The 22520-nt window shown below is 41.3% G+C and overlaps 1 protein-coding gene across 1 annotated transcript in view; it reads right to left on the bottom strand.

Annotated features, from left to right (window-relative positions):
• Positions 1 to 8503: 8503 nt before the first annotated feature.
• The window catches only part of LOC131701475 (potassium voltage-gated channel subfamily KQT member 4-like), a 46156-nt gene continuing 32139 nt past the window's right edge, over positions 8504 to 22520 (bottom strand). The window contains exons 10-14 of the mRNA XM_058999350.1: positions 19440 to 19651; positions 17216 to 17318; positions 13985 to 14116; positions 13426 to 13564; positions 8504 to 13012 (exon numbers count right to left, since the gene is read on the bottom strand). Of these exons, the coding sequence (XP_058855333.1) occupies positions 12782 to 13012; positions 13426 to 13564; positions 13985 to 14116; positions 17216 to 17318; positions 19440 to 19651 (817 nt within the window). The 3' untranslated portion in view covers positions 8504 to 12781. The remainder of the gene's footprint in view (positions 13013 to 13425; positions 13565 to 13984; positions 14117 to 17215; positions 17319 to 19439; positions 19652 to 22520) is intronic.

The following is a 22520-nucleotide window of genomic DNA, read 5'->3' as shown; positions in this document are numbered from 1 at the left end:
ATTCTTCCAACGCTAAGCCCCGTAAGCATGGTAGATTCTGGTGAACTCTACCAAGGACTTGCGCAAAGCCATTTCCCCAGACAGCCTGGCTGTTACGGGAATCGCGTCCCCTATTACAAAGAGGCCTCTATCATTAGACAGTAGTTGGTCTCTGATTCAGTATCATATAGACTTGACGCATGACTACAATACCTCATAGCAGTGAGTCATTTAATATACACAATGCAATATTTATGCTTATCTAGCAAACATCCTATTGTGGGAGCATTAAAATGTGCTTATTGAGTGAAGGGTCCCTAATTCTAAATGAGTAATATGTCAAACGTGATAAAGTTCCCTTTTTTGTGTTATAAAATTGTGCAATTGAAGGACGAGACGTGCATTAGTCAGACACTGGGGGTGGGTCTCAAGTGGGGTCTCAAGATGGTGTTTCTTTTCTGGCAGTGAAGTCACTTTGCAGAAATCAGTTGTTGCTTCGCCCACGTACATTCGGTCACATCTGCTAAACAGCCGCTGTTGGCTTATCAATAGATGCTTGTAGTTCTTAAAGAGCTAATTGTGTCCTTTCCAGCCTACTGATATGGTCAGTGGTCTGTCAAGAATCAGTGGGAGAAAGAATGGCCTGGACTCAGAAACACTTGATGGATCTGTTATGAGTCGGACACTAATTATGCTATTAATAGTTACAGATCCTGATTATAAATATAAGACCTGAGTTCCGATTCACTTTTAAAATAACCATTGTTATAATGTAGATTATTACATGGCTCATAAATACAGTACATCACCACTTAACAGCTAGTTCACTAACATGAGTACTCTTGTTCCTGTCTTGTGAACGTTTAGTTAATATACAGTCACCCAATCAACCACCTTGCACTTCAGATTCATTTTCAGTCTTTGTTTGGAGGGGAAAACTCAAGGCTAACTTGTCAGGGCTGAAATGCATAGACAAGCATTGGCTAGCCCATAATAGCAACTACTATTTTACTGAGATTTCCGCAAAGTGCTAGACACAACATGTACTGCTTTACTGCATGATTTATAACCTTACAGCAATCTTTTTACTGCTGTTTTATAATAAAATATACCAACTGTATTAACAGGCATTGTAAGACAGTCACTTCCCGTACACAGTGACATGCTAAATAATATATGTTTCAGTGATTTCACAATGACTTCCCGGTTGGTCAGGAAGGAGCATTATGGCAAATGCTACACATTTCAAATGAAGCCCACTCACATTCCCTGGAGTCTCTCTCCCTGGAGTTCTGAGCAGGACTGCGAGAGGCGAGGGGGGTCACAGGAGTTCACTCCCCACCCTGTGAATCAGTGATCATCGGAAACCACTTTCCAGTGCGACTTTGCTGTGTGTTTTGTGATGAGAGACTAGCACATGTTGCCTTGAGATGATCAGAAGCACAGCATAGTTGCATGTAGACACCAATGAATGATGGGCATATACAGTAAATGAATGATAATTATGCACAGCGTGTATCATTGTGTCAGTGTATGAAAACATGCTTGCCTTTAACAAAATAATCATTATGATAACACATCTTGCATCCTAACTCCAGGGCCTCTTTTGGTAACGATGCCATTCCGATTCTCCGAGTTCCATTAAGCTTTCCCTTTTCCATGAATATGAATCCTTGGAGGATTGATGCGTGACTCAAACACAACAGCACATTAATTAAAACAATGGAAGCTGCACAGTGTTTACTCTAGCTCAGGAGATTAGGTCCAGGATATTAGACCCTGCTGCTAATTCCAGACTGTACGGAGATGGGGACAGGGGGTGAGGCTGGTCCCAGACAGTATTCGCCCTTGGCAGGAGCAGGACCTCTTGTGGAATGACCCCCTGTCCACTTAATGTTTCTGCTGTTCTGCCACCAACTTCCATAAACAACAGGATGTAGCCTTTTACTTCTACAGGGCAATTCTCACAGTTTTTGGTGTAAATAATTAGGAATCCCCTGAAATGCTCTATAAAGGATAAATATGTGATAAATAATAATAACTTGATATGGTGATACAGTGATATAAAATCATGTAGCTAAGGCATAATTAGATTCAGTATAATTACTTTAAAACTTTAACTTCATCATTAAAATTGCCTGATATTCCTTGCTTAATCATCTGCACTTATGTTTTGTAGATGGCTTTTTTTTTTCTCTTAAACCAAAGCACGACCAGAAGTAGGTAATTTCACCAGAGGTGTAAAAAAACAACTCCCAAGCCCTTACGTAAAACTTCCGACTTGTGTATTGTGAAATCTATCTGAGTCCCAAACACCCTGCATTGACCCTTTTGCCAACAGCCACACACTGTACTGCGCTGTTATGAGAAGCAACAGCAATAACACAATCGTTAGCAGGAAACAGACAGATATGTGAAGACTGAAATAGCCTTGATCCTGATGAGCAGCGGCGAGCACTCCAATCCCACTGCCCTCCTGTCTCTCTTTCCGTCTCTGTGTCTGGGCAGTAATCGCAGTAGCCAGTCTGAAGGTCAAGGTGGAGATATTGCTCCTAGTCCAGCTGTGCAGGAAGCCTCACCCCCCTCACTACCCCCTCATTAGCAGGGCTCTAATGATCAGGTTCCCACCACAGAGATCCTTCTCCAGCTGTTTCAGGGGATAACGGCTGGTTTGTTAGGGTTAGCGGTGTCTGAGTGGAGCTCGAAGCAGCTGAAGAGGTAGGCGTGGATCATTTCAGAGCTGTGATGGAAAGCCTGTCTGGCTGCTTCACATTCCTTCAGGGTTCACTTTCACCTGGCTGCTTAAACCTGGTTAGAATGGACTGACGGGCCATTTTTATATTTTAATAACAGCTACATCAACATGCAAAGGAACGGTGCAGCCCATGATCTCCATGTGCCACTGAACATGAATGGCAAAGAGGTTAACAGCACATGGTAACGGATAGGATGCCTTCATTTTGCACCAAACTTTGATCATACACTCCTAGCCTCCTGCAGACATTGCAGCTTGAATTGGGATATTTGTATATGAATATTTTAAACATCATCACCTTACAGCACATCACCCTAACGAGAGTCGTGCACAGCAATACTGTGCTGTGCGCCTATCACAGGATAATGAGGACCCTCTGGATATGTCTGTACTGGTTGTCCAAATTTACTGTGGGGTTTCTGGGCAAACTCACTCTACTGACTCTTCTTGCTGTATAACAGTGGTGCCTTTTCATATGGTCCCAACAGCGATCAAAATATTGCTGTTATTCCAGTCCATAAGAGCAGGATGCTCCCTGGAGTTCTGCGTAATTTTACAGACTGAAGAGAATCCGAAGCAGGTGTCAGCTGTTTGATTATATAAAAAACAAATAAACCTTTGCCTTGTTTTATATGGTGTAAACAGTGGCATTTAGAACCACCTCCGATTTGGAACAATGGAATAAGACCCCAATTTCTTTTATATGAAAAGCTTTATAGCCGTCAGTATGTGCTGTACCCTGTCATTGTGGAGCTTTGTATCTCCGGCTTTAGTTTCCTGCCAGGGATGTCTAAGAAAAAAGAGTCTTTCTGTCTGAAGACTTTCTATTACTGAACAAACAGAACGCAGTGCTTAGCTGCTCAGGGCAACGTTCTGCACCTGACATTTTAAGCAGATGTTCCCTCTGCTCTGTGACTGCTCCCAATCCCTTGGCAGCTGTGAATGGCACTTTGAAAATAAGCATGCGTTCTCTAATGGACTCAGGGGTCTGTAAAGGTCACCAATAAATCATTTGTGACTTTAAATCGATATTTGTGATTGATGAATGCTTCTGCTGCCACTCCATCACAGGTGATTTATATTGAGATATTTTTTTTGTTTCCTGTGCAAAACAGAAGTGCTTTTGTTTTTGTTTTGTTTTTTTGTTTTTTTAAACCTTTATCCAGTATCAAGTATTGCCATGACTGCTCAAAAAATAAAGTTTTATCTAAGGCATTTTTGTAACACTGCATTAGTCCCATGGTGTTTTGCTACTCGGCTACAGCGAAATGTAGACTTTGTTTATTTCTTCCAGAACAAACTTTCTTTCACACCAAAATTGAAAACAGGCAGGGAGTATCTCTAATGAGCAGCTGTTTTCAGACGTGTTCTCTGCTCGAACGCGTTTGTGATGTTTTTTTTCCTGGATCCAGTCCAATCAACGAGATATTCCTTGAGATATTTCGGTCCATGAGGCTTTTTCTTGTTTCTCAAAGAGGCAGCCTTTAGGATATCTGACTTGCCTTGTGTTGTAAATGCATCCAAGCCACAGATGAGAATCCGGGGGTAACTGGGTTATACTGACGTTAGAAATACACCATGGCAACAGCAGTGGAAATCAGGAGATGTCTTAGTGACGACAATTGCTCTCCACTTACTGAAAGGTGCCCTCAAACTGAACTCTGCTGTTTATCCACAGAGCAGGTAGAAGAAGAAGTTTCCTTCGGTTCGAACACTTTACATGAAGTCATGTCAGACCATGAACCTCCTTTCTTTTTTCTGTCTTTCTTTCTTTTTCTTTCTTTTGAGTCTCATAGGAAAGGGCTAGACTAAACACCACATCATAAAATAAGCATGGAAAACTATACATTTGCAAACATTCATTAAATATATATGTACTTTTTTATCATCTACATTTTCCTAATAGATATTTGTTTTCATATCATTTAAGGTGTGGTCCCCATGCATACAAAGTATTCTAGATAAGAAATAAAATTAAATAAAAAAACTTCTGAAAAGACTCCCCAAGGCTGTGTTTTCTGAAGCATCCATTTAGCCTCGGTCCCATTTCCAGCAACGATGACCAGTCTCCTCTAAATGTGTCTAGCCCAATGTTGCTGCTCAGTTTCTGATCAGATTAGTGCCTGGGTGCAATGCAATCTGCAAGAACACAAAACCAGCAGTGCAAGGACATTCCCATTGAGTTTTCTATTCCAGGTCTGCGTGTCAGATTTTCCAAATTCCTAAGATACAGTATCTTAAAAGAACCAAAACTCAGACATAATAATCTCTTTGTAAACACATCTGGCCTTTTGCAGCATTTCAACAGATTAAAGGAGTGCTAGCCAAGGCTTTGCAATCCATGTGCGCACCTCTCATTATCACAGTTTTGCAATCCCTGTGCACACCTCTCATTACCACCGCTCCTTGTTAGCTGTGACAGCATTTCACGAAATACGATTGTAACAGAGGGTCCCTGCCCTCACTGTGTGTGCCAGATATTCTTACTGAATCCTGATTTATCGAAAGACGATTTCAGACAGTAATCATACAAAACAGCTGGACATACCAATGTATGCACTGTATACTTTTCCATATCGGTTTTGCTTCTACCCAAATAAAAACGTTATTTTTTTTTTTCTAAAGAACTGTGTGGTATACTGGATGCAATGCAACACAGTGTTAACATGGGTTCTTCCTTTTGATTTGAGGATCTTGAGGTTCACAAAGTATCAGATATTTCTAAATATTTCCCAAGAGGAGCGTTGATACATGGTGTAATACAGCATGTTCTATAAACAGGAGGTGCGGGAGGGTGTTTGCAAACTGATGGTACAAACTGAAGCTCATTTTTGCAACAAACAACATGTTCTGTTGGCCGTTGCTAGATAATGCAATTTCTTCACAGATGTATTTTGGATAACTCAACACTTGGCAGTCTTTTGAATCCCTGGTGTCTCTCTATCTGTTTGTACATACAAGACTTGGAATGAATCCCTGAAACTTTTCTTCTCCAGTGTTCTGGGCGACTATGAAAATAATAGCTGGTTTATTTTAGTCTGTAACAATGTGAGATTATATGGGACTGTTTTGAGAAACAGAAAAAAAAAATACATTCAAAAGGCACGGTGGCTGTTTGAACCCTTTCCTAGGATTTAGTTTCTTTCCTTATCTTTTCTCCAATTAAAGTTTGTGTGTGATTCTGCTAAACTAAATGAAGATTGTTATAAATCTGCATGTGAGTTTCTAAATCCTTTGCCCAGAAAGCTAGTCCTCTGTTATTAGTAAACAGAATTGTGCTTTCAAAACAGACTGAATGTGCTGCGCTTGCTATCAATTAAACTCCCATGCTGCGTCATGTGTTCGTCTAAAAACAGCAAACTAATTTAAGTGAGTGAAAGGCCTCTGCACGGTCGATGGCTACCAATACCCTCTTTACACTTTTCATTCCCCGTGCTTGAGCTGTCCGCACGGAGGGGAGCAGGCAATACAGCAATGGAGAGGCAGGAAGGTACCGCTAATAAGACTTTCTACAAATCTGAATCAAGGGCTGTCTGTTTGTACTGATTGTTAGAAGCAGATTGACTATATGAGAGTTTGCTATTGTGCAAGCATTGTCAAACAGTTTGTATGGCTGTTCTGTCATGCAATTAAATTAAACTCGCTAATACCCTATCCTCACTATCTAAACAATATGTTTAAACCTCGTGATTGCCATTCACTGCATTCACAATTTTCACAACAAGCATTATTGAGACAGTGTGAATAGAGTATAAACATATAAATGCTGAGTCAAGCCTGCTGGCTCCGCTAAGGTTTTTAACAGATCCTTCAATCACGATAACCCAGGAGGTATTCTGAAGTTTATTTTCAAGCCGGATTCTCCACATTTGGAGAGACGCTGGTAAAGCTGGACGTCAAGTTTGCTTTCAGCGGTGATGATCTGGTAAGGAGGTGCTGAATGAGTCCCAGCCAGACTGTCACAGTCCAGCGAGGAGGAGTGTGTCTGTTTGTTATAATTATTTAGTCGTTTTCCTAGACCAGGGTGGACTCCATTGAGGTGCCACACACACTCCTTGGCAAGAAGGTTCTAATACGGTGCAGAGCCACCATGGCCTCCTTCAGGGAGATACATCTTTTATATATCGCAGAATACAAGGGTGTCAGGGCTGCACAAAAGTGTGTGAGCCACCTACGGCAAGTGTTCTGTTTTGTTTAGATTTTTTTCCCCCTAAAACTATAACTGAATCTGTTGGGTTTTGATAAGAGTGCGCCATTGTTTTGTCTTCGCCTCTGGGATTACATATTGAGGTTCACTGACGGTAGATGATGTTTACTCATCCGTTGAGTGTGAAATGCCAACTGGCATGAAGACACAGGAGAAACCTGGGACAATTAGACGGCAGTCTGGGGAAAACATCTGCACAAAAGCAGGGAGGGTAAGGCGGGCTTTCCCAATTGTTTTGTTTTTTGTTTTGTTTGTTTTCAACGAAGGAGAAATGCCAGCATCTGGTTAATGCGTCCAACATTGTATTTCAGTGGAAAGTGATTGCAATCTCTTTTAATCCAAGGTAAGTGTTGTAGCATGATCCTCTTATCAGACCCTTACATCAAGCTAGTAATACTGTGACATTGTGTACATGGGAATTAGTCTAAGGCATATGGTTTTGAAAGGGATCTTTATTTTAACCTAGAAATTTGGGATCAATGTGGATTAATCCAAGTGGTGGATAACACAAGGAGTGGCAGCTACTTTAGGAGATATACAGTAGTTTGTATGTTTTGCAGGTTTATTTGACCCCAGTTAGCGGTGATCTTCGACTGTGTAAAAGCAGCCTGTAGGGTTTGAAACACAACTGCACTGATTATTATCATTTACTTCACAGTCTTCATTTAAGTATCTAGCTCCCTGGTCAAATTCTGACCCCCTTGGAAACAGTTTTGACCATGCACTTAATAACATTACATATTACAGATCATTAACTTTGCACCTTAAAATGAGTTTGAGTAGGCGGTTTGGGAACACTGAGGCACTCACCAGTGTTGCAGCAGCATGAGGTAATAACCAAGAATTCTAAAAATTCCAAAGCTTCCACCTCATAAGCCTGAAGGCGTTCCGACCCATTCCATGGAATTGCTCAGAAAGGGGAGTGGAACTGCCACTCCTGTTAAAGAAAAGTTAATGCATAAATCCCATCAGGGTATAATCCCAGTGAATTACCCTTAAGATATTTTAGCACACAACATTACCAGCAATATTGCTTGATTTCTTTCTTCTTGCGAACTCTAATAGGAACACACATTTTTATACCCTACTGTAAATAGTAAAGAACAAGGTTCAAATAGTTCAGCGTTCTAATCTAACTGTTGAACCGGGTATATCTATCAATCTGTCATTCTGAAAGGATCAGGGGAACACGCTGCAGATCAAAGTAAAGGACATGCCCTTTCCTTTCTCCTGGCTTCAGCAAGTGCATACAGAAAAAAAGCAATACTTTTATAGTGACATGTGCTTGACTGTGTGATTGCCAAGTGATCAATGACAATGCAATGGTTCTGTAAGGTGCCCAAGGGCAGCCGCTAAACAATCTACTGTACCGCTCGCTAGATCTTACTCTAAAACGCAATGCAATGCTGCCACCCAGCGGAGAGTTAAGAGAAGTGTACGAATATTTTTCTCTCAGCTCTTTCAGCAGCTGAGGTCTATGTCGTCACACTGCAATTCCCACCCGTGTTTTTCTTTGTTTGTTTTTGCGCCATGCAAATAAGACACACGTGGTAGCAAACAGGTTCTTCATAAAACTTTATTGAAACAAATAAATTAAATCAAGTGAGGTACTGTATTCAGTTAATAAATATTTATTTTTTACTTTGTTAGCTTGAGATCGTTATTTGGTTAAAAGCTTTCCGTTTTGAAAACGCAAAAGACATAAATCATACTGGAAGACTTTTTTTTAGACTATTAGTTTATTAGCTTGTATTGTGTAATATTTCATTTGTGTATCTTTACATAAGATGCACAGACTAATGCGTGGGGGTGTTGGGGAGGGATGGGGTGCGGGCGGATGCAACAAGGGTCTAACGAATGAAAGAAGCATGCATATAAAACATGCACAGCATTCGACTGGTGCATGTAGGTCGTACGGTTTGTGTGCATCATGCAGTCCTGGTCGACAGTGTGTTTCCAACAGTGCAGGATGCTGTGAATGCTCGTGAGATGCATTGTGCGTGATACGTCACAGTGCATGATTAGAGTCCCACAGAGCAGTGGTTCCCAGCCCTGATCCCGGGACCTCCCTGTGTCTGCCGGGTTTCGTTCTAACGGAACTCTCAATTACCGTACTTAACTATACCCTGAAATTAAACGGCTGAAGAGCTAAAAACAGTTAAAGGTCTCATTAAACCAATTATCAGCTCAATTAAAGGTCTCGTTAAGTAATTGAGCGCTCCGTCGGAATGAAAACCAGCAGACACAGGGAGTCCTCAGGACCAGGGGGTTGGGAACCGCTGCAGTATACAGCATGTAATGCATGCAAACTCTGATGCATGACGTAAATGCCTGAAGTGCTTGTATAATTAGACCTTAATCCCTAATGCATGATTTAATGTGCTTGTGCTTTCAATCATTATGTTGATAGCACATTATCAGCATCCCCAACAAAGTCTATCCCCTAAGCCTAAAGCTTACAGTATGACAGAGAATGCTTGATAATAGCCATATAAATGATATGGAACCTGACTCATTATAATAATGCTTCTGATACTCCGACTTTTATACTCTCCTTCAGAATGCGATTGATGTCTGTTGAGCTATTAGTGTCTCTCAATCACAACCGAGAAACGTGTTAATAGTAAAAATGATTTAATTCATGTTTTTTTTTTTTCCTGTGAAGCATGAATTGGCTTTTAAATCGGTCATGCATTCATTTTTTATTTACAAGTAGACCGTCCAAACGAGATTGCAACATGTTAATTAGCGACGAATCTTTATTCAAACTACAATGAAAAAATAAAGTATTTTTATGTTTTTACATGAAAAAGTAAGATTTTAAAAGCCGATAAATTAAACCAGTTTTACTATTAACGCGTTTCTCAGACAAAAAAAACAAATGGCTAACAGGTATCAGTTGCATTTTTAAAGGAGGGTAGAAATGGTCCGAGGAAATACTCAACAGCGTGCGTGATTTCCAGCGTTGGATATCCTTAGAACATCGTGCAACTTTTTTTTTTTTTTTTTACTTTAGTTCCTAGCTCACATTGGCGTCATTAAATCAAAATTATAAAGAGCTATACGCTTTGGCTGCCTTACATTGAGTTGCAACACCATTTCAAATAACGTATCTCAATTGTGGTTAACGAAAAGGTCTTTAACACGTTTTATCTTGCAGGCAAATCACAGCATCGCAACCCACTGGCCAATCAGAGTGTCGAATTACTAGTTTAGAGAGATGACATGCTGAGACGGATATGAGTCTGATAGTGACAGCGCCGGCCGCAGGAATCTACAAGGGATTCTTCTTGAACTAAAACTACTGACGTACTGCATGCAATGATTCGAGGGCCACTGCTGCCATGGTAACCAGTTAATAAAGTTACTACTTCATTGACGCCAACAAACAATTCCTCTAACGGACTGCTAATATCCAATACAACTAACTGCACGTCGCCTTCTCATGACTCATTTTTATTGCTTGATTTATTTTATCGGTATAAATAATCCTTGCACAATATTTGAACTCTCATTATGAGCGAGGTTTACAGGCGTTTGCATCCCTGGCAATTTATTTATTTATTTTTTCTGTTTTGTGTTTAAGCTTATGCTTTTCAGTTAAGCATGTATATGCGTGGGGTTCAAATGACTCAACAGGTTCGGTTCTTTTAAGAACTTGCTTTTCAGCTTAATTTGACCCAAAACGGCAGAACATCCACCACGCTAAAACACGCCTGCTTCCCCTTCAATAGCAAAGTCTCATTCTGCTACACAACGGTCAAGCGCAGCGCAACCGCAACCTAGACCCAGTTTAACCAAGTGCTCTTTGTTAAACCTGGGGGGGGGGGGAGTTCGCTAATGAATTCCTGCTTGCTGTCTCTTTTGTGAGTCATGTGATTAGGCAGCCCGACCATGAAGCTGAGAAGACTGCAATAATTCTGAGACAAACACAGTGCACAGCCTTGCTTTTCATTAAGGCAAGTTTGTTTGTTCAAAAAGTTTGTTCAAAAGGTAATACTAAGTAGCACATACTGACACCTACTGGCTCCTTAGTGCAACTGAAAAGAAATAAATAAATATTTTATTGCTTTAAAGGGAATGAACCCCTTTTTAAGTGGAGACCACTTTTTTTTCCCAACAGAAAATGCTTTACATTTTGCACTGAGCAAAATGTAAAGCATTAAAAAAATCATTTAAAAAAAAAAAACATGCTCCAAATTTGTTAATCTAGTTTTGATGTTAAAATCAGAGCTAATATAAAGCCTGTCAGAAGCAGTGTTTGTTCGTAAGCTCACCTGAGTTGCCTACCTAATACTGCTTATTCTTTTATATATAAAAAACAATTTAAACCAAGATTTGAACGACAAACACATACATCCACACGCAGAGACACACTCTTTACATGCTACATGAGAGCTCGTCGAGACGTTACATAAATATTGTTTCTGTTGAGTGTGACTGGGGGCAGGGGTTGAACCAGTGTGCTAGTGAACTCACCCTCTTTTTCAGGTCCCTAAAATATCAAAGAGTTTTAGGGTTCAAATGATAGTCACATCTTTTGCAACTGTCATAAAAAAAATAAAATTAAAAAAAAACATCTATACAAATAACCCTTCAAGTAACCCTTCTGTAACGCTTCGTTTGTTAATGGTTTTACTGCACCCTCCAGAGTTGGGAATTACATTAGTTAAAAATGCATTAGCAAGAAAAAAAGGGATCACAGTATTGCATAGCTTCTGCAATGATCATCTATTATAAAATTCATTAGTGGAGTTGACCAGAGGTGGGGTTATGAAAAAATCTCTCGATATAATTTGTGTGTAATGTGCCTTGCAGAGGTTTTCTGTGTATGCATGCATGTTTCTGACAGAGCAATTCCAGTTATTACCATCCAACTATTAGAAACGACACCTGTACTAACCTGGGATTTGTGCTCAGTGACAATGAATACACAGACACAATTACAAACACTAAAAAGGAAAAAATAAATCAATAAAAATGAAAGTTTCTGGCTCTCCAGGAAGAGTGAAGTAAAAGTGACGGGTCTGGGCGCACCAGGAACCTCTGAATACCTACTGACACATTAACCAGGACTATGAAAACAAACCAACACTACCTCAACAGGAGAACAGTCAACATGGAGTGATTCTGCACTGCTGGCATGAGTCTTTAGCTTGAAAAAGAAGGGTTTCACTAGCACAGGTTAAGCACTGGCCACTATGCTTGTGGAGTCCATAGCTGTCAGTCCTCCCGCATATATCCTGTTGTTGTCGTTTTTACCATGATCCCACTGGTTGTAAAGTTGTAACTATGGTTACCATGCAAGGGTCGTAGACCACCGGGAACGGCTTGTTCGTTGTGATATCGTGGAGGACGGAGCAAGAGAGGTCCGTTTCTACCTCGGGACGACAAATCAAACGGGGGGTCGGAATTGTTCTGAAAGATTTTTTTTGATGTTGTTGTTGGTTTTGTAATCTTTTTTTTCTAAAAAAAAAAAAAAAAAAAAAAAGAAAAATTTGGTTTGCACATTTTCATAAAATGCCCTCGAAAGGAAGTTGCTTTCTAAAGTAAGGAAGTCAACAATTGACGCGTTTTGGTATCAAAGACCGGAATGCCACAGCGAGCTGAGTGGAAAAACAAATTTCCTGACAACTGTTGTTCTTGTTGTTGTTTCAGTTTAGGTTCTAGTCTGTAGCAGTAAACAAAACAAAAAAATGACCAATAAAAAAAATTAAAAAAGAATAATAAAAAAAAAAAACCACAATCCAACTTTGCATATTATTTGTAGGCATGTTGTGTCTATCCAAGGCGGAGAAAGGGAGAGGCTGTATGTGCAGGGCCCAGGCCCCAGGCCCCGCTCAGCTCTCAAACTCCAGATTGGAGCTCTCGGACTGCTGGAAGTCCAGGGTCTGGTGGGAGGTGAAGAGGTCTCCGTGGTCCCCATGGTTCACAGGGCTGTGGTAGTCCGAGGTCAGGTCTGGCTCCACGAGAGGCAGCTGCATGGCGGACAGCGTGAACGAGGAGCCCTTCTTCAGGCACTGTGTGTAGAAGTTGAGGAGCAGATCCAGCTTGAGCTCAATGGCCTGCACCTGCATGCAGAAAAAAAAATGACAAAAACCGGCTGGCCCACCAGACTGCACTGGCTTCAATGGGCAAATCGACTGCAGTTTTTTTAAAAATGTGTAATCGTGCAAACAGGGAGCTATTTGGAAAAACTGAATTTATCCAAGTATAAGCAAACGAGATCTTTATTCCTCAATTCTGCCTGGGACACTCTTTAGCCTCAATGCTGTACACTGTCTCCAGTGGATGTTAGTTACATCACATAGATATGTGAAGGCATCAGGGTTCACAGGGAGTCACCAGAGCTCTGGAGGTTAAAATCTTTGGGTGCCTTTGAAAAGGAATGCACAAAGTAGAGCTGACCAAGTTCAATAAAAACACACAACTGCTAAAAGTGACTAGTGTTCAATCTGGCCCATATTCGCCACTGCAGCCTCACCTGCTTGTCCACCTTCACCACTCTTCCCATCATGCTCAGCTCGTCCACTGGATCCAGTTCAGAGGGGGTCTTCTCCCCTTTCTCGCTCCTCACCTTCTTGTCGGCCGTGATCACCCCCCGACCCACGATCTGATCCACCCTGTGGAGGAGAGCTGCATTAGTGAGGCTGAAAGATGTCCATCCCTGAGAAAAGGTCAGCTGACCAGCACACCGTTGTTTTACTGTATGTGAAAAAAAGCATAGATATTAACCCTCTGTGGTATATTATATATGAAGTATTTCTAAAAGAAAAATAGGATCGGAAATTAAGCTATTTGTCTGAAGATTTAATGAGATTAAAAGCTCTATAACCAGGAGTGCAGAGCAGCCAGGCTCTTTTGCATAGTGGTTAAGATGCGCACGTGTAGTGCGCGGGGTCGCCGGTTCATGCCCAGCCTCCACCCTGTTACACAGTTAGCATGAACTGTGTTTGATTAAAAAAAACTAAAACACACACACACACACACCACAGCTCCTGTGCTGAATGCCTGTGCTCCTGCGGTGTCTTCACAAGCCCTACCGTGTCTGCAGACTCTTGATCCTCCCCAGCATGTCCAGATGTCCGGCAGAGTACTGCTCGATCACGTCCTTCACATCGTAGGGTCTCAGCGTCTCCTTGAACTTCCGCTTGGCCACCAGAAACTTCAGAATACTGAAGGTCAAGCAAACCAATAAAAACCATTGGAAATTGAGCCCGTCGGTCAGCATTCTCCATATTTCTAACACTTACAAGCACCGCTTTATTTAGAATAGCTGTATATCTCTAGAGTGCTTGGGATCTGCCAGAGGACAGGTGTACACAAGGAAGTGCTGGTATTTGTTATATTGCTCCTGCAAATCCTTGCAGCTTGTTCATCTTCAGCGCCTTGCAATAGTGTACCGTCCCAGTGGTATTGCACACTGGATCCCAGTGGGTTCATGCTGTGTGAGAGAATGACTTTCATCATACAGACAGTGTATTTCTATACAATATGCAGCATGATGGGATTGCCAAATGCTGTACTTTGTTTTTCAGATTCCTGCAATGGTATTGCTGTAATACTGAGATTTAGTAATGGGTTTATTGAAGTAACACTTTAGTTAAAGAATAACCTCAGTGTGTTTCTAAGTTTTCAAGGGTTTTTTTTAAATGTGGGGGATCCCGGGTGGGTTTTTAAAATCTGCTGTCAGAGGCAATGCCTCGCACCAAAGGTACAATAAAAAAAAGTAGCATAAGAGTCATTCAAAGATAAACCCGGGTTGATCAGTGACCACTTTGCATGTGTTTGTGTTTCTAAAAACGCAAACGAAAGCTTTGAAAATGTCAACAGGAAGATATCTGGATTTGAAAATAATACACAAACACACAGACACAGCAGTGTGGAGTAGTGGTTAGGGCTCTGGACTCTTGACCGGAGGGTTGTGGGTTCAATCCCCAGTGGGGGACACTGCTGTTGTACCCTTGAGCAAGGTACTTTACCTAGATTGCTCCAGTAAAAACCCAACTGTATAAATGGGTAATTGTATGTAAAAATAATGTGATATCTTGTAACAATTGTAAGTTGCCCTGGATAAGGGCGTCAGCTAAGAAATAAATAATAATAATAATCATACAGAGGCTTCCACACGGACACACACACACACACACACACAGAGGGCACACTCTGCTAAACGAGAATTAATTCTTCTAATCATTCCCAGATTATTAGAGGCGGCACTGCCCGCTTTGCAGAAAGCAGCAAACACAGACACTTACAAAGTCAGGCTGCAGTGATGGATGACTGTATAATTCTTTGTCAGCAAAGTACCAGAGCGGGTAGTTGTTTTTTTTTTATGATGCAACACTATCTCTCCAAAACAGGCATTAGATGCGTGGGCAAGCGTTTATTTGTTTATTTTTTTCTTCTTCATCATACAGTATATTCAGCTTTACAAAATGAGGGAGAGGTTTTCGGACAGTTTTCAGTCCATATCTTACATAAACGATGTAGAAACAGACAGATAGACTATACTAGGTTACTGTGTGTTTTTCCCTAAAGTCTTTAATTTTACCCTTGCTGTGTGTGTTACTTCATTAACTTTCGTCTTCGGCTTTGTTTTTAAATCAGTAAATGACAGCTCAAGGGGGAGTCAGGTGCTGTCAGGCGTCTCTTCCTTCCCTGGGTCCGTCTGGCTCGTGTTATTTCTTTGACCTGAGACTGCACGGTGCTCAGTCTGCTGTGAGGGCCCAGGGGAGCCCATCCCTGCAGTTTGTGCTTTGACTGGCACTGCCTCTGCTGACCTGCCGAGATGTCTTCACAAGACGCAGGTTCCTTTCGCCTGTCAAAGCTGGAGATGCACGGTGGACCAAAGCTAGCATGAGTTCACCAGAAGCACAATTTGGTTCCTTGACCCTACACACCTATTTATTACAACATTACACTCAGTAATTTGATTTGCAACGCAGCAGAGTGTAGGCAAGTCCTTTCTAAGCACTAATCTAAGATGCTCACGTATGTTTTTTTTTTTTTTTTTTTTTTGCTTTGGTTTTTGATGACTCCTGCTCTTAATTGACTCGTCTGTCTTCTTTCGTTTTATTTTTATTTTCTGCGTTTACCTGCACATTTATTCTGGGCCCACGTCTTAGGTGTGGATTTCAAGCTCAGGTAAAAATAAATGGCTGTGCCATTTGTTTCTGTCAAGACTGTGCATTCCACCAAGTGCTGACGGGCAAAAAAAAGAAAAGAACAAAAACCCCCACACCGCCACAGCAGCAGCAGCAGCAGCAGCAGCAGCCCTCAAACAGCTCAATCCAGAGGGGACACCTCCAGCCCACAGCTTTCTCTGGCAGCAGCAGATTCAGGCTTTATATTAACCAGGCAGCAATTATCGGTAATTATACAGTAGAATAAATATTCCCCAGTAGTTTCTGTTAAACAGTAATAGCTGTTCATAATTATTCGGGTTAGGGTAATAAAAATAAAGAACACTAAATTTTGCGATTGCGAGCCTACGCCAGTACGTCCTTAAACAGCGCACGCTGCATTCCTTAATGTGACTGTGATAAACTAGATGAACCGGTTGGAAACGAAGACTCAGCAGTTTAGCAGTTACTAATTTTACCTTTTCCATTTTTTTTTTTTTTTTTGGACATCCATCTTAATTGAAGTGCCCGTGCAAACGGGAGCTTCCTAGCTCAGGTGTTGTCGCTCTGACAGGCTCGAGTTCTTCCAGCCATCGTTTATATAAATAACGGCTGCGGATTCATAATGAATGCCGGCTGTATGCCACTTGAATATCTTATGCACTTCTTCTGAGTTCTGAAATAATTCCATTTGAATTCAGCCCTGTTAATTCATCGGGATTTTAAAACAGTTAGGTTCCACTTTCCTTGTTAAAGAAATCCAAGGGGATGTAATTGTAACCCCGCCCCCCCTCCAAAAATATATCTAGACTATAAAATGAAATTAATTTCTCACGTAATTTGTTCTATTAAAAATGTGAAAAAAAACTTTATCATCATTGCATCTCTAAGAACTGACTCCTGATCTCTATTTATTATTATTTATTTGTTTTACTCATCACGAGACCCTGGTGTAGCAGATTATTTTTGACACTATTATAATCAACCTGTTCTATGGGACATTTTCAAGCAATGTTCACTTTCTCAAATAAAGGCAAATGGTGAATACTGATGAAAACTACAAGAAGTTGCTTCATCGTTTAAGCAGCATTACAGCACATGGACTTAAAGGCAGGGTTCGAACTCATCTCTCCCAGTCCCAGCACTCACCGCAAGGCTCGGATTAGAGTCTTCACCGCAGGCATGATCTCCTCCATGGTCAGGTCACACTGGTAGGCTTTATCATCATTGCTGTCCTCCCCAGTACCGTCCACTGACAGAGGGAGAAAAAGGTGACTCAGTGAGGCATGCATTACACAGTGGTGAATTTAAATTAAATTAAATTAAAAATTATTTATTTCTTACAGACGCCCTTATCCAGGGTCGACTTACAATTGTTACAAGATATCACATTATACGTTATTTCACATTATACAGATATCACATTTACATACAATTATCCATTTATACAGTTGGGTTTTTACTGAAGCAATCTAGGTAAAGTACCTTGCTCAAGGGTACAACAGCAGTGTCCCCCAATGGGGATTGAACCCACAACCCTCCAGTCAAGAGCCCAGAGCCCTAACCACTACTCCACACTCCTGCCCCGCAATGAATGAATAAAAACGTCACTCATCTATATATACTGTATATATACATCTTAGGAGAAAGCAATACAAAGATTGACATGTTCCAGCAGGAAACTTCTCAGATCCCCGAGGGTGATATAAACATTCCGTGTATAATGTATGGAAAATAATGCTTGTTTCAATTTCAAATCTAAAATGAACCGCTGTTGAAGTCATTTGCCAAGTCATTATGTCAGTGGATAATTTATGACCCTTAAAATGTTTTATAACACCGTGTAACAATTTTTTTTTTTTTTTTTTTGTTCCTGGGTAGTAAGTGTTATTTCCTAATTGCTTATGCCTCAAAAGTATAGAAAATGGCTATTATTCCCCACAAACTTTGCTTTTGTGACCAGGACAGTGATATTTTGAAATTTACCTATTTTCCAGAACATTCCAGATAGATTCAGTGCTGAGTAACTTCTAGAACTTTCTAGAACTTTCCAGTAATATAAATAGTAGTATAAATACAGGGGCCTTAAGCCCACCAGTTCAGTTTAGTTCCAGCTGCCTAAGTGGATACATATCTGCATTTTTCTGAGATGGCATCAAGGTCATAGGAGACTTCAAAATGGTGGCATTCCTGATGGGTCTCCAAGGCAGTTTTACCAAGTTTCCCTGCTATCTTTGCCTTTGGGACAGCAGGGACACCAAGGCGCACTACCACAGGCGGGACTGGCCACAGCGGACCGAGTTCTCTGTGGGGAGGAACAACGTCAAGTGGGAGCCACTGGTGGACCCCCGGAAGGTGCTGATGCCACCACTGCACATCGAATTGGGCCTTATGAAACAATTTGTCAGAGCTCTAGATAAGGAGTCGGCAGCCTTCAAGTACCTTCAAGACTTCTTCCCTAAGCTGTCTGAGGCAAAGGTCAAAGCCAGTGTCTTCGTCGGACCACAGATAAAGAAGATCCTGGAGTGCAATGAATTCCCCAAGAAGTTCACTAGTAAGGAGAAAGCGGCTTGGAACAGCTTTGTCGCAGTGGTTCGGGGCTTCCTGGGTAATCACAAGGCCGAAAACTTTGTGGAGCTGGTTGAGACTCTGGTGAAGAACTACGGCACAATGGGCTGTAGGATGTCCCTCAAAGTCCATATCCTTGATGCTCATCTTGATAAATTCAAGGAGAACATGGGAGCGTACTCGGAGGAGCAAGGCGAGCGCTTCCACCAGGATATACTGGACTTTGAACGCTGCTACCAAGGACAGTATAACGAGAACATGATGGGAGACTACATTTGGGGGCTGATTCGTGAAAGTGATTTACAGTATAATCGTAAATCTCGAAAAACTACTCACTTCTAAATCTTTTGTAGTCATTTTTGTATTACTTTAGTATAAATACATGTTAATTTGGATTCATATGTTGTTTTTTTCTGACTTTATGTGAACGAAAAGACACAAATTCGCCAGTTTTCTCATTGGAAATAGGTAAATTTCAAAATATCACTGTCCTGGTCACAAAAGCAAAGTTTGTGGGGAATAATAGCCATTTTCTATACTTTTGAGGCATAAGCAATTAGGAAATAACACTTACTACCCAGGAACAAAAATTGTGTTACATAGACAAAGGTAAAAGCACAGCAAAGTGCAATAAAGTACTGTATAGTGAAAGCCTTCTAATGCACACTCAAGCATTCTGAAGCTCAGAGAGGCACAGCATGTTAAAACATATTTAAAACAATGGCAAACCATGGTGAAGGCATAGCGGAATGCCATGGAGGAAAGCATGCCAGAGTGCTAAAGTTCTCCAGCTTTCTCCACTCACCCTCCGTGGCGGGCCTGGGTTTGAGCCGCAGAGAGGTGCGTAAGCGGGAGCGGTCATTGAAGCTCCAGCTCTTCTGGACCTTGGTGAGCCCGGGAGCGTTCTCTGTGCTGGGGGAGAGCCGGACCCCCGGGACAGCCTGCGGCGGCTTGCTCCGGAACCCCTGGCTGCGGGAATTGTTCATCCGGATCCGATCTCGGAATCCTATCTTCCCGCTGCAATGATGGCAAGGAGGCAGGGAGGGGTTAATCTCAGAGCGAACAGAGAAACAGCCCCCTTGAGAACCGGGGGCCACTTCTCAGCATTTAGCATCTAGCTGCTATTGTGTTACTGGAATAAAAGTGAGGCATAGAAAAGAAACCGAGAATTATCAACCGGCCGCTGCTTTTTTTTATAGCGTCTATAAAGGAGTGCCAAATAACTCTCTTTATCACTGTCTTCCTTTTAACCCTATACCAGCCAATGTCTTCAGGCCGGTATATATTTGTTACAGTAATCCTGACTACAAATTCACTGATGCAACATATTACAGTAAATGAAAATGAAAAAAATAAAACAGCAAAATAGATTCTTGCCCTGATTTGACACTATAGGAGAGGGACACTGTTTAGAAACTTTCTCTTTCCCTGCTGGGGTGAAGCGAGGCCCAATAACACATCACACGAAACTGGCAGGTCACTATTCACCCCAAGGTATTGAAAAGATACAATCTGCAGAGCAATCCTGACAATCTAATAGAGCAAACGGGTTTGTATTTCCTAGCATGGCCCATGCTGAGTTCTGTGAATCCAGCGCTGCACTGGCATGACCTGGGGGAGTTGGTGTTGATTGCCTGAACCATGACTAATTGGAAAGGGGGTCTGGTGAGCAGGTATAAGGCAGTAGGTCCCAGCATTCGCTATTCCATTCTTATTACCCCTGCAGCAATGGGAATGAGCAAGATTTACTAGACCTGTAGAAAAGCTATGCGGTGCTGTTGACCTGATATGTAACTGATTATCACACACACAGACCAGAGGGAAGGAAAGAGAGCAGGAGGGAGGGAGAGCAAGCCAGCAAGCAAGAGAAACACACGATTTCTTTCAGCAGATAAGCGTTCTGGAGATGAATGTTCCTGCACTGTGGCAAGTAGGTCTGCTTACATAAAACCCGGATGATATTGTAAATTGGTGGGTGTAAAAATGACAAGAGGATGGAGGAGTGAAAATTCCAAAAAAATTCCAAAATGCAAAAGAATTAGAATGGGAACTTATTTTACCAACGTATAGTCTTGAGGTGTCTTTTCAGAAATTTAGTAAGCATGGCAAAAAATGATCTAAACAGAAACAAGAATAGAGAATCAAACCAAACACGCGTAATAGGATGTTAAACAGGAAAAGCTGATATAAAAGGTATCCAATTAATGAGTTTGGAACAGAAAACCCAACACCATCCTCGTGTTACTAATATGAAGATGCCTCTGATCTGTGGCTGTCAAGTCCTTCTCAACATGCAATCATTCTCAGACAGATTCCTGCAAACACAGTGCAAAGTGCTCATGCAATTCTGTGCATCCAAGTCTCTTCTTTCAAGCGTCCGCCTTGATACACAAAAGATCTCCCTTCCTATTTCTCAGGGTCTTGGATAAAAAAAAAGGAAATTACTCCACCTGCAAGCCAAGAACTACATGCATGGCAGGTCTGGAAAGCTAGGGTTAGTTTTGTTAAAGATTATATATAATGAGCCTGATTGCTTTAAAGCTTGGCTGTTGTTTTAACTGCAGTACGTACAGTACATCAGCAACACGCATTGTAGTTACGTTACATTTATTCGTTATCCATGTCTAAAAATAAACGCTCAATGGTAAAATATGTTCCAATACTAAATACAATCTCAAACGTTTTGGTTAGAAGTTTATTTTAGTATTATGCAGTTTTTTTTGCAGTGTGAAAAAGATGTGTATGGGATTGAGGGCTAAGTAGAACGTATATTACTTCGTATTTATAGAATGTATAGAATATCAAAAATATATATATAGTAATCGTGCCTTGCGCATGCAGCATGCGTTCAGAATGTATTCATTTTACTGGCATTCAAAGAAACTCCGGGGTGCATCAGATCGCTCGATACCTCTGCTTGCGGCCAGCGTGAATCCGGAAGAAGCTCCGCTTGCTATTCAAGAGCTGACTGGGGAGAGAGGCAGAATTCAAGAGGGAGAGAGGTAGGGGGGTTAAAATGAGGAACAGCACAGAGAGCGGGAGCGACTGAAGAGGAGAAGGAAAGGGATGGCACTGAAAACAGGAGGTCAAGCCTGGCAGCTTCATGAAGCTTCATATCGTTCTCTTGTAACTTGTTGGGCTGGGTCGCGGTACAAACGGCTGTTAAGCAGATTGCTGGTGATGTTAATGGAATATATGAATGTGAAAACAAACTTTCCACGGTATCTGATGTAGATATGGGGATAATGAAACTGTACAAAAAGGTTTTAGCATCTCCCTGCCATGTTCTGCTTTCGTTGTTTTTATCCCCCTGTTGTAAACGCTCCAGAGCAACTAGAACTCCTAAACAAAATGTAAGAAACATGCAGGCTGCATCGTGGCCTCCTTGGTCGCCATGGCTTCGGGCTTCATGCAGTCCATGTAACAATCTCAAGGTAGTGTGAGTTTCTAAACAGTGCAGGTGCAGTGTAGTGGATGTGACTCGAATTTGAGATCAATAAAAAAAAAAAAGTGTATAAAAGTCAACTGCCATCAGTATGAAATGAACATGTATGCTATGGAGTAATCACAAAGTTAAATCTCAACCTACAATCTAATACCAAAATAAAACTAAAAAAACCCTAAGAGACTAAGACTGAGTGCTGGACTGTGAGTAACTGATGTACTAGAAAGAATAAGAGTAAGAAGAATCACAATATCACAGCATTGTCTCATAATCAACAAACCTGTTTTGGGCTTCCTCCTTTTCTCTGTGCTTACTGTTAGTGAATGGGGGGGATGACAAGGAGAGAGAGAGACAGACAGACAGAAGAGAATGAGCAAGATGAACGCGGTTAATGAATGGTGGCGACAGTTAGCATAAATCACTTGGTGTTCTAAAAATAAC

This window comes from Acipenser ruthenus, chromosome 25 (assembly GCF_902713425.1).
Source record: "Acipenser ruthenus chromosome 25, fAciRut3.2 maternal haplotype, whole genome shotgun sequence".
Taxonomy (NCBI): Eukaryota; Metazoa; Chordata; class Actinopteri; order Acipenseriformes; family Acipenseridae; genus Acipenser; species Acipenser ruthenus.
This window is presented reverse-complemented; position numbering and strand designations above follow the sequence as displayed.